The 14776-nt window shown below is 47.1% G+C and overlaps 3 protein-coding genes across 3 annotated transcripts; 2 read left to right on the top strand and 1 right to left on the bottom strand.

Annotated features, from left to right (window-relative positions):
- Window positions 1-6686: 6686 nt before the first annotated feature.
- On the top strand, window positions 6687-7287 carry HD556DRAFT_1442247 (uncharacterized protein; the record flags this gene model as incomplete). Its single annotated transcript, XM_041306430.1, has 3 exons — window positions 6687-6849; window positions 6925-6953; window positions 7024-7287. 3 exons carry the CDS (start codon window positions 6687-6689, stop codon window positions 7285-7287), a joined length of 456 nt encoding a protein of 151 aa, XP_041161278.1.
- A 386-nt stretch (window positions 7288-7673) lies between these two features.
- On the top strand, window positions 7674-9452 carry HD556DRAFT_1442246 (uncharacterized protein; the record flags this gene model as incomplete). The annotated part of the gene is made up of 5 exons (XM_041306429.1): window positions 7674-7868; window positions 7936-8304; window positions 8356-8598; window positions 8651-8779; window positions 8832-9452. The coding sequence occupies 5 exons, from the start codon at window positions 7674-7676 to the stop codon at window positions 9450-9452; spliced, it is 1557 nt and encodes a 518-aa protein (XP_041161277.1).
- A 2278-nt stretch (window positions 9453-11730) lies between these two features.
- Window positions 11731-14660, bottom strand: HD556DRAFT_1235717 (uncharacterized protein; the record flags this gene model as incomplete). The annotated part of the gene is made up of 4 exons (XM_041297769.1): window positions 11731-12107; window positions 12158-13880; window positions 14004-14231; window positions 14292-14660. 4 exons carry the CDS (start codon window positions 14658-14660, stop codon window positions 11731-11733), a joined length of 2697 nt encoding a protein of 898 aa, XP_041161276.1.
- Window positions 14661-14776: the final 116 nt, after the last annotated feature.

Genomic DNA, 14776 nt, shown 5'->3' with positions numbered 1-14776 from the left:
GAATCACGATTCTAAGAGAGTCAGCGACACTCGTCTTAGCCTAGATCCTTGATCCTCTCATTCGAGAGAAGACTCCTGTCTATCAGGCTTACCGCCGATTGTCCATCCGGACTCTGATAGCTTGACCAATCCCAGTCGTAACAAAAGATTAAAGTCTTTATCACCTGAACCGTTGCCATCTGCAACGCAACCGACACCACGACTTCGCTAACTCCTTTTATCGGAGCCTTGAACCTAGGGGCATTACCAAACATCCCGCCATTGAACAACATGACCACCAAAGCCAAAGATATAGAACTAAAGATCGGTTCTCCTCCCGAATTCGATGGAGACAGAGAAGAATCTAAAAGATTCATGATGAAGTGCCACGCATACCTTGACATCAATGATAAGGTATACAATGAAGATAAGAAGAAGATCATCCTTGTATTGTCCTATATGACAAAAGGAAACGCAGCAGCCTGGGCCGAAGACTTCATGGAAGCAGCCCTAGACCCCAAGAGGAAAGACACCTCTGGACAGCAGATCGGTTACGGAACATGGGTCGCATTCAAAAAGGACTTCGACGAAGCCTTTAAACCTATGGATCCCGCCAGAACTGCCATGATGAAGATCTGAGGATTAGAGATGAAGGGGGACCTCCACACCTACATTTCCAACTACCGACTCCTCGCACACAGAGCAAGAATGTCTGAACAAGCCCCCCTCATTGAATTCTTTCGACAAGGTCTAGACTATGGACTCCAAGACAGTCTTCACTGAACCGGTGAAAGTCTTGATGATTTTGACACCGTAGTCAACACCTGCATCAACCTCGATAACGCTTATCAGAGGTTGAAAGCCATCAAGAAGCGGGAAAGACCGAACCTTCAAAAAAAGAAGAACTTCGGAAACAAACATTATGTCCCCAGAAGAAGCGACGATATGGAAGTCGATCGCATAAGCCGTCTATCCGACACCGAGTTAAAGAAACACCTCAAAGAAGGGAGATGCTTCAAATGTCACCAAGTTGGACATCGCGCCAATGACACCTCCTTCCACCCAAGAGAGAGAGACCAGATCCGAAGGAACAAAGAGGAAGAGAGTAGCGACAACGAAGTCGAAAGTCGCGCCTCTACCTCCAGAAAAACGCCTATTAGGAGAAAGAAAGAGAAAGAAGACGAAGAAAGGGGAAGCACCTCTTCAAAAAGGAAAGCCCCGGTCAGAAGGAAAACCGCAAAGGTAGAAGAAGAAAGTGAGGAGGATAGCGACTTCACCGAAGTAGAACACCGCTTTGTGGAATTGGATTTTTAAACAGGAAGACTGCCTCGACGTCAGTGCTTCCTATCCCTGTACGACTAATATGATCCATTGGAAATAGAAATGAATTGAGAATCCCTGCATCAATCTTTTCCAATAAACGTATGAAAACCATCGAAACATCTATGGTCATCAATTCTGGAGCATCCGGAACTTTTATAAGCAGTGCCTTCTGCAAAAGACACAAGATACGAACACACAAACTCTTGCGACCATTTCCTGTCGTAACCGCAGATGGATCAGAAGCCCAAGGAGGGCTCATTTCCTGCTATTGCATCCTAACTGTCAAAATCGACCAAAGGACGATGATCAGAAAATTCAACGTAGCAACACTTGCTAAGCAAGATAAAATCCTTTTAGGATTCCCCTGGCTCGCAGCATCGAAACCTTTGATCGACTGGGAACAAAAAACTGTATCCCTACCGCCCACAAAGAGATCCCGTGCAATAGAGAAGAAAATAGATCAAAGAAGAAGGAAAAGAAACCTCCCTCCACTTTTCCTCAAGAAAACTCCTGTCGAGAAGGAAACATCTCGCCTTTGGACAAACTCCAAACTAAAGAAGCCGATACAGGTGAAGGTGGCAACTAATGAAACCACCCTCCCCTCTACCGCCGCTTCTATAGAAGAAGTTGCAGACGAAGAAACCCCCGATTACGACACCAAGGAAGACGTATGGTCAGACAACTTTCAACTTGCCGTTAAAGACCCGTTCGCCTACAAATTAGCAAACGATGAAGTACTCGTCGAATACGCCACCGACGGTTCGACAGTACGAATAATCGAAGACCTATCTTTCGACACCCCATTAACTCGCGACGGAATGTCAAGGAAGGAACAGAATTTCGGAAAAACCAGTAACAAGGCCCAAGAATTTGCCGTCGCCGGAGAAATAGCAAAGCAAAGCAAAACCTTTGAAGAATTAGTCCCCACCTTCCTCCATCAGTACACCGACGTCTTCGCCAAAGACGGACTTAATAAGGTACCCCCTGAAAGACCAGGAGTAGATCACCGTATCGATCTAAAACCCGGATTCATACCGAAAACATCCAAAATCTATCCATTATCCGGAAAGGAACGCAAAGCGGTCAAAACCTTCATTGAAGAGAATACCAAGAAAGGGTTTATTGTCCCCTCTAAATCACCTCAAGCCAGCGGATTTTTCTTTGTAGGAAAGAAGAGTGGAGAATTACGACCCTGCCAGGATTATCGTTATCTTAACGACTGGACGATTCGAAATCAGTACCCTCTTCCCCTTCCAAAATCCTTGATCGAACGGCTCTATGATGCCAAATATTTCACTAAAATTGACATCAGATCGGGGTACAATAATATCCACATCCACCCTCAGGATCGGTGGAAGGCCGCGTTTACCACGGAAGAAGGGTTATTTGAACCTACGGTTATGTTCTTCGGACTAACTAACTCTCCCGCGATGTTCCAAGCCTTCATGGGAAAACTCTATCAGCAAGAGATAAATGAGGGATGGTTAGTCATCTACATGGACGACCTCTTAATTTTCTCCAAAGACTTGGATGAACATCGAAGACGGACGAAGCGGGTACTCAACACATTACGAAGAGAGAAATTATTTGTCAAACCCGAAAAGTGCACCTTTGACGCAGAAGAAGTGGAATATCTAGGGATGATTATCCGACCAGGGGAAGTAGGGATGGAACCAGCCAAGGTCAATGGAATAAAGCATTGGCCGAAACCAGAAAACCTAAAAGACACGCGATCTTTTCTTGGATTCTGCAATTTTTACCGCTCATTCATCTCCCATTATTCCGACATCGCACGACCTTTGATTGACCTCACAAAAAAGGACCACCCCTTCCAATGGACCATTGAATGCCAAAACTCCTTTGATCGCTTGAAAGGGGCCTTTTTATCCCAACCAGTATTGAGAAACCCCGACCCAAATAGACAATTCGCCATCGCAACCGATGCCTCTCTTGCTGCAACAGGCGCAGTCCTTCTTCAAACAGATGAAAATGGGATGTATCACCCATGCGGATACCTATCCCAATCATTCAATTCAGCAGAATGAAACTACGAAATCTTCGATAGGGAATTGTTGGCAGTCATTAGAGCGCTCTCCGAATGGCGCCATTATTTGGAAGGAAACCCCCATCCAGTGATTGTGTTTACAGACCACATGAACCTTCTCTATTTCCGAACTGCACAGAAGCTGTCTCGACGACAAGCACGCTGGCAGCTGACCCTATCAAATTTCAACTTGGAACTCCATCATGTCGCAGGGACTAAACTCGCCGCTCCCGATGCCCTCTCAAGACGACCTGATCATTCATTAGGAAAAAACGATAACGAGAATAAAATTCTTCTACCAGATTCCATGTTTGTGCGATTAATTGACGAGAACCTCTCTAAATCCATCGCCATCGACTCAGCCGAAGACACCATCGTCCAAATAGCCACAGACGCATTGGATGGGATCTGTCTTCCGCCTATGAAATCAGCGTTGTCTGATTGGACACTCCATGAAGGAATCCTGTTTTATAAAAACAGGGCCTATGTCCCACCCTCTCAACGATCAGATGTCTTATTCAAGCATCATGACCACCCCACTGCCGGGCATCCTGGACGTTTTAAGATGGAAGAGTTAATTAAGAGGGATTATTGGTGGCCAGCCATGGGCACTTACATTCGGAAATACGTTGACGGTTGTGCATTGTGCCAACAGATGAAGGTGGACACCCATCCTACGAACCCCCCATTATGCCCGATCCCCTCCTCCGCCACTCGACCCTTCTCTCAGGTCTCCGTGGACCTCATCACCGACCTCCTGGAATCTGGCGGCTTCGATTCTGTTATGGTCGTGGTCGACCACGGGCTTACGAAGGGGGCAATTATTTTGCCCTGCAACAAGAACATCACCTCCGAAGGAGTAGCAAAGCTATTCCTCAAAAACGTTTTCAAAAGATTCGGCCTCCATGATAAAGTCATCTCCGACCGAGGACCCCAGTTTATCTCAAAATTCTCCAAAGAACTAGCTAGACTCCTTGGATATCAAATCGCAGCATCCATGGCGTACCACCCCCAGACCGATGGACAGACTGAACACCTTAACCAGGAACTCGAAACCTACCTACAAATCTATTGCAGAAACAACCCGCTAGAATGGTCGCAACACCTTCCCCTTGCCGAATTCGTCCACAATCATAGGAAACACGATGCAAGAAACATGTCCCCTTTCTTCCTGATGATGGGATATGAACCAAGAGGGATTCCCCACGTCCTAGCTGTATCAGACGTCCCCGCAGCAGAAGAAAGACTCAGAAACCTCCAGAAGACTCGTGAAGAAGCAATCGCTTGTCACAACATAGCCATGCAACGAATGGCAGAAAGATCTCGAAAAAAGAAGTACCAACCGTGGAAGATAGGAGATAAGGTATGGTTAAACACCACCAATCTCCCCACTTCCCTACCATCCAGGAAACTTGCGCCCAAGAGGCACGGGCCATTCGTAATCATGGCAGTTTTATCCCCCATCACGTTCACCCTAAAACTCCCCAAGCAATGGAAAGTTCATCCCACATTCCACACTTCTGAACTATCGTCCTATCGCGAAACAGAGATACACGGACCGAACTATACCGAACCACCGCCCGATATAGTCAATGGCGAAGAAGAATATGAAGTCGAAGCTATTCTTAGCCATAAAGGAGCGGGAAAATGAAGACACTATCTTGTATCTTGGACCGGTTATTCTTCCGGGAGCAATGAATGGATACCCGAAGAGAATTTGCGGAGTTCGAAAGATCTCCTTGCAATGTATAAAGAGAGACACAAGTTGAACTGAATAAATCATTCCCTCAGACAAACAAACATTTCTTCAGTAACATGACTCCTCCCCAGACACCATCGCCCACCGAATCAAACATCTCCCACGTCTCCCTCAGAGACACATCCTATAGACAGAACATCATCAACGTCAACGACGATGCTATTGTCGAAACCACTCTATTATCACTCGCCCACGCAGAAGAGCTTGAAAGACAACTCGCCAAAGAACCCGCAGTCGTGGCAGCCCCCATATTATCCCAGATCCATGTCATACGCGCCACCGCCGCCCTTGAGCTCCGACTCAGGGAAATCAAAAACGACGCCCTCAGACTTGCATGCCAACACATCCAGAGACACATTCGCAGTCTTGAGATTCAGCTTCTTCCTGCTGCTTTTAGCACTGTCTGCAAAACAGTTATACGAACTGTTGCCGAACAGAACACGGCCAGGTCGGTCGCCCGCCAAGCGCTTCTGCTAGCGCTCCCCCCAGTAGCATACCTGCTACAAATATACCTAGAGAAGAACCTCAGCCAGCACAGGCTGAAGAAGTATTACCCATCCCCGAGCCCGCCACCATCTACAAACGAAAGACCCGTAAGGGAACTATCGTACATGGAGTGATGAAGACCAGAGCTTCTAAAGGAAAGAAGCGCGAGGTCACTGACCTCACCGAATCCCCCGACATCATCACGGTAAAACAACCTCAGTTCTCCCCCGACAATTTCGTATGTTGCATCTGCAAGAAACTAGGGCATCGCCACAAGAACTGCCCCGAATACTACTGCTGTATATGCCAGGCTCATGCGCCTGGCCACTTCTCCATCTACTGCCCCTATGCTCCAAAAAAGGAGCAATTTCCGTTGGTTTATACCGACGACGGCTTTTACGAGGTGTTGGCAGCATGGGAAGCCAGGAAAGATGAAGCACTCCTAGTGGAGTTGGACAGAGCGAACACCGAGTACGACACACTTCATCGGGACGAGGAATTAGAATTCCAGAATGCTGACGCAGACGTCATCTACTACGCTCACATGGACGAGTACATCAACCAGGACGATTAGTGTCGAAGTCGGTGACTTTGACTGTAATAACGGGGTAATGTTACGATAACATTTCCTCTTATCATTTCTTTTGTTCATTACGTACTAAACGGGCTGTCCGTACCTTTCTCTTATCTCTTATCCAAGCGGGCCGTCCGCCCTATCGCTCTTATCTTGATAACACATTTACGAGCTCCGCTCGAACATTGCCTATATAGACTGTACTATGCACGATTATGTTCTTTACTTTAATCTACTGGGTTTTACCTGGAACATTCCTTCAACAAGGTCTCCAACCTTGTTGTCTAAGAATCACGATTCTAAGAGAGTCAGCAACACTCGTCTTAGCCCAGATCCTTGATCCTCTCATTCGAGAGAAGACTCCTGTCTATCAGGCTTACCGCCGATTGTCCATCCGGACTCTGATAGCTCGACCAATCCCAGTCGTAACATTATGCATGTTTAAGCACACTGTTGGCAGCTGTACCTTAGATCTCGCACTCGTTCTACCTATGGATGCCTGAATTGGCCCACGTCGGCGTATGGATCAAGAACTGCGACTAACTCGACTTCGCGCACGGCCTGCTTCTTTATCTGAGTTTATTACACTTCATTCCATCATTTGTGGTGCTCTTCTCATTCCAGATTTTGCTCATGATGGAGATTATTTTCTTGTGGATACTGTGGATACTGACATGTTTCTTCGTACTGTACATTCACTACAGTTACATTAGTAATAACGGTTCATTGACATTACCTATCTCTTTTAAACTTGTCCAGAGTACCCTCCTTCCTCTTCTAACTCTCAAGTAAGGCTCCCCCATTTCATCACATATGTGTCTCACCACACTGACAAACTTTAATCCATGACCTTTCCAGCTTCTCAAAGCACGCTTCCCCACTGCTTGGGGATCTTCGGGTCACCGTCTTTTCATATCCGCTTTCATGCTCGCATCCAAGGTCATCTGTGACAGCACTTACTCCAACAAATCCTGGAGTATTGTAGCCCAGGGTATGTTCCAATTGCGAGAAATCAATCAGATGGAGTGCAAGATGTATCAGTATCTGGAGTGGGAACTCAATGTGGATCCAGTAACGCTTAGGGAGTTCGAAGACATGGTCAAGAATCTTCGGGGTACTTAATAGACTATCAATCGTTCATCTCCGCTTTCTGCATGGGGACATGACACAATTATTGTCAATGCATTATGTATTTAAGTAAGTCGTGATGATGCTCTGTTTAATTTGTGCGTGTGATATTGATGTGATGCTGCCACCTTATTACATCCACAGGGTCTCATTCTGATATTCGTCTGAACAATGCTGCAACCTTTATCAGAACCATCAATGCGCATCATTACATATATTCAACGAGTCTAAGGTGCATATCAATTTGTTAGTTAATGTCATGACATGTCGTCGCCGCCCCAATAGCACATGCTAGGGTCAATTTAAAGCTTGTGCGATTGACTAACACTCCAGTTTTCTGTTCTCGATGTTTGCTTGACTGTTTCACTAATACTAATACTATGCCTCCAATTCAGCGCAACCAAGGTGAAGACTTCACTCAAGCAATCAATGACGTCGACAGTGACTCCACCCGCAACTCAGATGGAACTGATAGCCTTAGCGACTCAGATTTGGACGATGATGCAGACTTGATGCGGATTCACGACACCGTTGCTGCCCCAACCGCTAACATGTCAACTCAAGATCTTCGCAAGGTAACTGTCATTTTGCTACACACAGACAATGTTTGTAGTAATAACTAATAATTGTATCTACTAACAGGCGCTTGAAATCGCGCAAAAACTTCTTTTTGACATGCATGGAAAGTACCGGGAATCATTGAAGAAGATTGCTTTACTTGAGGCTACCGTTTCGAAAGGTCGGAAGACAAAGCTTACAAAGAAAGATCTTGCCCTTGCTGCCAAGGAAGACAGCATCAGAAATTTTGGACACAAGTTCTCTATCACCCACTGCTTATGGGTCGAAATGTCTATTTTCCCCTTGCGTGAGCCACCTCCCAGAATCGACCTCTCAAGCAAGGAGCGATGGCTCTCACCGCTATCCATCCAGGATGGCATTAAAGCTGAACTTTTCCAATTCATACCGCCAGCTGACCATAATATGATGGCTCATAAAAACTTTGGCTCCCATGTAAGCCCTCCCATCTTTGATTGCACTCGATGATAAACTTAGTCTGTCCAGTTTGTGAAAGGCGTCAATAATGTTCGTGCCGAAATGCTCTCAGATGTCAAGTCATGCGCGGCAGCCATTTTTGGCTTAGATGCCAAGTTTTTTATATGCGGTTATGCACGGGACACAGAGCCTTCTTGCAAATCTCTGCTCCTTAACCCCCAAGGCCAGTACACGAAGTTTGCACCGATTCTTTTCCCTTGTCCAGACCATCTCCTCAGAGATCAGTTTTTGAAAACAGCAAAACTCGTTTATGTAGGTTCTTGCCTCCCCTCTCTAAATAGAACTAACTAAATAGCATTTATAGATTCTGAAAGTGTCACTCTTTGGCCGGTCGTCGCTCGCTGCCAATGCAGTTCCCACTCCGAAAACAAAGGCAAAAATATGGGAGCTACGTGCTGTAACACCGGGTCTCATTGCTGCAGCAGCCATTGTCGTACGTATTGTCTCTTATGCTGCACAATATTGACACTTAATACGAGTTTCAGGCTATATTTGTCCTTTCTGGTGACAAAGAGTTGGTTGAAGTTGGCGACAAATCTCGCATACCATACAAAGACTACCATAACTACTACCGACAATCGCTGTTGACTGGAGGTGCCTGGGCAGACAGAGTCTTCACCTTTTTCAACAACTCCTTGTTTTCCACTTCTTCTGCCGCAACTCTCCTTGATTCAGACTCGACGTTACTAGGTGACTTGACGAGTGGTCCGCGTGACAGCTGGGAAGAAATGTTTGAGCATGCAATGGAGACTGGGGCGGAACTACCAGAACTGAATATGATTCAGACGTCATCAGTTGGTCCTGTCATCGAAGCATCTTCTTCTGCACCTGGACCCCAGTCAATCTCTGCTGCCATGCAAGGTCTAGCTTTGGCCGAGCACCTACCACCTGCAGCAGTCAACGAGGACGTTGAAGCAGAGCCTGTAGCTCCTGTTGCTGCTCAGAAGCCGAAGCCGAAGCCGAAGCCAAGGTGGAAGGGCAAGGCTGCAGCTGCTGACAGTAACATTTCAGAAGATCAAGCTCCTGCCAATGTTGAACCTGAGGTTTCATCATTAGTAGTCAGTGGCAGTGGTGTGCGAAGGGGCCGATCAAAGACCACTAAGTAATATAATAGATTTTCTTCGTCTCATGTCACTCGTCGATGTACTTAGATTGTTCTTGATGTCATTGGATTAGTAATACAATCAACAACAACAAACATTTGATGTGAAAGACTTGGAAGTCTTTCGTTCAACTTGTCATATCATTTCAACTATAAACAAAATTAAGTCTTGTCGTCGTCGACTGTCTCATGTCCTGCCAACCTCCACTCCCGTCGTCTCCTTGAACTTGTTGTGCCGCCGATGCCTGCAGCCTCCAACCACTCCCGTCGTCTCCTTGAACTTGTCATGCCGCCAATGCCTGCAGCCTCCAACCACTCCTGTTGTCTCCTTGAACTTGTCATGCTGCCGATGCCTCCAACCACTCCCGTCATCTCCTTGAACTTGTCATGCTGCCGTCACGCCTGCCTCCAACCACTCCCGTCTCCTTGAACTTGCCGTGCTGCTGTTGATGCCTGCCTCCAACCACTCCCTTCTTCTTGAACTTGTCGTGCTGCCATTGACGCCTGCCTCCAACCACTCCCGTCTCCTTGAACTTGCTGTGCTGCCGTTGACGCCTGCCTCCAACCACTCCTGTCTCCTTGAACTTGCCATGCTGCCGTTGATGCCTGCCTCCAACCACTCCCGTCTCCTTGAACTTGCCGTGCTGCTGTTGACGCCTGCCTCCAACCACTCCCGTCTCCTTGAACTTGCCGTGCTGCCGTTGACGCCTGCCTTCAACCACTCCTGTCTCCTTGAACTTGCTGTGCTGCCGTTGACGCCTGCCTCCAACCACTCCTGTCTCCTTGAACTTGCCATGCTGCCGTTGATGCCTGCCTCCAACCACTCCCGTCTCCTTGAACTTGCCGTGCTGCCGTTGACGCCTGCCTCCAACCACTCCCGTCTCCTTGAACTTGCTGTGCTGCCGTTGACGCCTGCCTCCAACCACTCCCGTCTCCTTGAACTTGCCGTGCTGCCGTTGACGCCTGCCTCCAACCACTCCCATCTCCAACCACTCCCGTCTCCTTGAACTTGTCGTGCTGCCGTTGATGCCTGCCTCCAACCACTCCCTTCTCCTTGAACTTGTCGTGCTGCCGTTGACGCCTGCCTTCAACCACTCCCGTCTCCTTGAACTTGCCGTGCTGCCGTTGATGCCTGCCTCCAACCACTCCCGTCTCCTTGGACTTGTTGTGCTGCTGTTGTGCCTGCCTCCAACCACTCCTGTCTCCTTGAACACGCTGCTAGGAATGGGATTTGGTCATCAACTGCCTCTCCGGGTCTCATCCATCCGTTTGTCCAAGGTTAGTAAGACTGATATCATATTTGTATTGTCTCCAACTCAAAAATTGTCCCCACCAGAATTATTATTTCAAAACAAAACGGGAGTGATTGAGGAACGCTTGGAATGCAATTGGGAGCAATTTTACAATATTATTATTAATAGTGCTATTATTATATTAAATAAAAGACTGCATAATTTCAAGACCTTGGAAGGATACTTGTCGCTTCCAATGATATTCCAATTAGGGTATATAGAGCATTGGTCAAAATCTTGCCCTTGCATTGGAACAGTCTTGGGACCCACTTGCAAGACCCTCTATATTGCTTCTAAGCGGCTTCCAAAATTTTCGGGTTCCCTTCCAAGCGAGTTGTAATGCTGCCGGTAAATTGAGGCCTTCCAATCCATTTTAAGGCATGCCAACCAAAATTAGAAATTTCCGACACAAACACTGCCAAATATAACGCGAGATCCACGCGAGAGATCCCACGCGAGATCCTGCACCAGATTCTGCACCAACTTGAAGACATAGAGGTGCGCTGTGTCCTGAGGGTGGCGAAGCAAAAGGCATGTTCCGCGATTCTACCGTTTGCGACAGAGATGACCTTCGTAGCGATATCCTGGTGCAGAATTTGGTGCAGGATCTCGCATTCAGTGTTTCATTAGGTAAAATTCGATGGGTTCTAAGTTGTAGGATCTGGTGTGGGATCTCACGTGGGATCTCTCGCGTGGATCTCGTGTTATATTTGGCAGTGTTTGTAGCAGTAAAAGGTCCTTCATCTGCAAAACCACTGAAATGAACGCTTAACTTACGCGCGTTACGAACACTTACGAATGCTTACGACTTCAGTAGCGAACTCATGCGATTGGTGGAGATCTGACAACTCACTTAGTTGTGTCAAAATCACGAAATCAAGTCTTAGATGTAGTCTTAAATTGTTTACCGAATCTTATCTTTGCAAGATAGTCCAATCAATCAATCTAACATTGCGATGCACACCACAGGACCTCGAGACTCGAGAGGAACTACATAAAGTCTGTATGTAGCGTGTGATACCATTCCTTGTCTGAAAAACTGTTAAGGTAGAAGGTATCATAAAGTTCCAAGGATGTCGCAGCAGTAACATCACGATTAACTCTTTGACCATATTCAGGAATCAACTCGATCGCATGAGTGACATCAACAAGCGGTACAATCATTCCAAGCCTCGCTCGTGTACCATCAGGACCGGTCTCGAACCATCGCTTGACACGGTACATCATGACCGCATGATCATCCTGCGGATGCGAGATCACTTCAAAGAGTTGCACGTAAAGAAGTGGCTCAGAAAGTTCGGGAGGCAGCGCAGAACCCCTCGTTGACAAGCCAAATACCATTCGAACTTGTGCAGCTATGACTTGATCTAGAGGACCAGGTTAGTACAACGATGCTAATAAGACATTGGTGTCTCACCATCATTCTGCGTCCGCAGGAGTACCATATCACAATTTCCAAGGGGATAAGCTCCAGATGGTGGATACGCTTGTACTTGTTGGCTTGGCATGACAAGACGTGGGCGCAGGTCTGAATGTAACTGTAGATGGAATTTGTTCCAAACCTTAAGGAGACGTGTTTGAAAGTGGGACCCTGACCCATTGACGCGCTCAATAAAGGCATGAAGTAGATTAGGGAATTTCGGAAGATGATATAACCGCGCCAAAAAGTTAGGTGACTTGTCAGCCAGATCGCTAGAAACAGTAACGTGGAATGCGACACGGCTATCTTCTGAAAGAAGCCCCTTGAGAAAATGGTTGCGGACGGGACAGGGACCATGAAAACAAGAAACTTCCTCGGGAGAGATGCGCATGATCCAATCAAACACCGGGTCGATGTCGACAACTTCCTCGAATTCATTGTCAATCAGATTATTGATGGACAATGATTTTGAGCAGAGGAGAGTGTACAAGTCGAATTGGCGCGCTGTGTCTTCCCGATCCAAAAGGCGGACGATTTGCTGCGTGAAGCTTGCATGCTGATGACTAGTGCGCGTAAAAGGACCTTTGCAATGCGTGATCAGCATGTGTTCGCCGGTCTCAGATGTAAACTGGATTGGGGCGCCAAGATTAGGGATAGCTCGAGCAAATGAAGTGAGAAGTTCGAGTTTAGGTATTTCAAAGTGCGCGATAGGACCGGAGGTCCCCCTGCGAGCCTCAGCGCTGATAATAGCTCTTTTGAAGCGATGGAATTCTGCGAGTGAGGATGTCATAGCAGTGATCGAGGATGGAGTGAAAGTTGGAGATTGAGCTTGGTAAATGAAATCGATAAGCGCACAAATTGCTTGGATAAAGTTTGCATCAGCAACGCCCGCAAGTGTAGCAACAATCGTGCACTGGATATCGCGATGCTCCCGCCCAGTCATTTGCTGGACGTGCGAGACACCTTGGGAAAAATGACGAGTGCCAATATGTTTGTGCTGTCTGCGAAAGCGCGAATCGAGCTCATCCGCCCCCAGAACTTCCTTGCACCACTTGAAGATATGGTCAAAAAAAAATTTGTGGAGTGTGTGTAGGATGTCAGGCGCAAGGAAATATGCAGGATCACTAAAGCGCCAGTTGTGCCAGAAGGGAAGTTGGACCCCGCTGAGGTAAAGTGATTTGGCTTCCTCTTGGAATTCTTGAACCTTCCAGGGATCCACATGTTGGCAAAGTCGGTGCAGCGCTTCAATCGTGATATTCCCATGACGAGGAGGGTATGATACACCATCCCCAAACTGTGACTGGGTAGCCAAAGTAACGGGTGATGCGTTCTTACTGACACACGCAATCATCTGCTGTTCAGGGAGGTCCGCAGTGTACGCGACAAGGGGGGTGAATGCGTAGCGCAAGTGGCCGGATGGATCCACCATGCTTGTGCCAGTTGCAGCGGTGATTTTAAGGTTTTCACAAACAATATCTACACACCGATGCCAGACACGGGCTTGCAAGAGCGAGCAGAAGTCTGGATGACAAATGAATTGCGGGATAGGCATATACGCGATGCATGACCATGCATGCGAAGTAGCTTTCATGCAGATGTCCGATCGAATGTTGGCTGTAGTGAGAAACATAGGATGCATCTCGAGCCCACCTGATTGGCGGGTGACCGGGGTTTTATCAGAAGCAAGAACTATTGGAACAATAGTAGCACCAGATGGGAGCTGGTCCTAAGAGGAAGACGGCTATCATTAGGTACAATCTATAGAATAAAGTGCACTATATACCTGAATACCATGAGCCCGCGAGCAGGACATCCATTCACCGTATTCTCATTCTCTGTTGACCTGGATCTCGTATGGATCAAACTCCATATCGTTGGCGAATACTGGGTTACCAAAAATGTGCCGCGTCACCTCCAGGGCATCATGCCAGATTAGGTGTACAGGATGGGTGGTGATGTAACCTTCGGTATGAATGGTTGTACAGCGCCATTTTGGTCCCTTTGGCAGGGCATCCATGAAGGTGAACATCTGTTGCGCAGACTTATACGCCAGTGGTTTCCGTGTTTCTGACTTAACCTGCTTGTACGTCATTAGTGATAATTCAATAGGTGGTCATTCAAGCTGACTGACCCACAATAGCTTCAGAAACCTAGTAATTTGACCCTGGTTAAGATTGTCACTAAGAAATTTAGCTAACTCCCATTCCTCCCTGTCGGTAAATGGGTAGTACACGTTATGTGCACGATGAGCTTCGTAGTCGTGAGCCTTCATACGCTCAAAGGAGTTTGGTTGGTGAAAACCATAGATAGATCCCGAGTTTTCATGATAACGAGCTGTGCGCTCCTCCCCTGGACCAGCAGGTTGGCGAATTGCAAGTGGAACAGGTACACCGTTGCAGCGTGGATCATCCGTCAGGTGATTACATAGATGCTCTACTGACGTGAATTGTGTTGCACAGGTAGGACAATCATATAGCACCCTGCTAGCAACTAGAGTCATCCCTCGGTAAGTGATTGATATCCAAAGCACTTACCTTCCAGCTCTAAATGACGTCTCATCTGAGATGAAGTTATAAGGGTCTGGTGAGTGGTCTCTTTCTATGCTGGACGACATTG

The sequence above is a fragment of the Suillus plorans genome, assembly GCF_016647745.1.
Source record: "Suillus plorans strain S12 chromosome Unknown HD556scaffold_22, whole genome shotgun sequence".
Taxonomy (NCBI): domain Eukaryota; kingdom Fungi; phylum Basidiomycota; class Agaricomycetes; order Boletales; family Suillaceae; genus Suillus; species Suillus plorans.
Note: the sequence above shows the minus strand (reverse complement) of the source record. Positions and strands in the feature narration are given on the sequence as shown.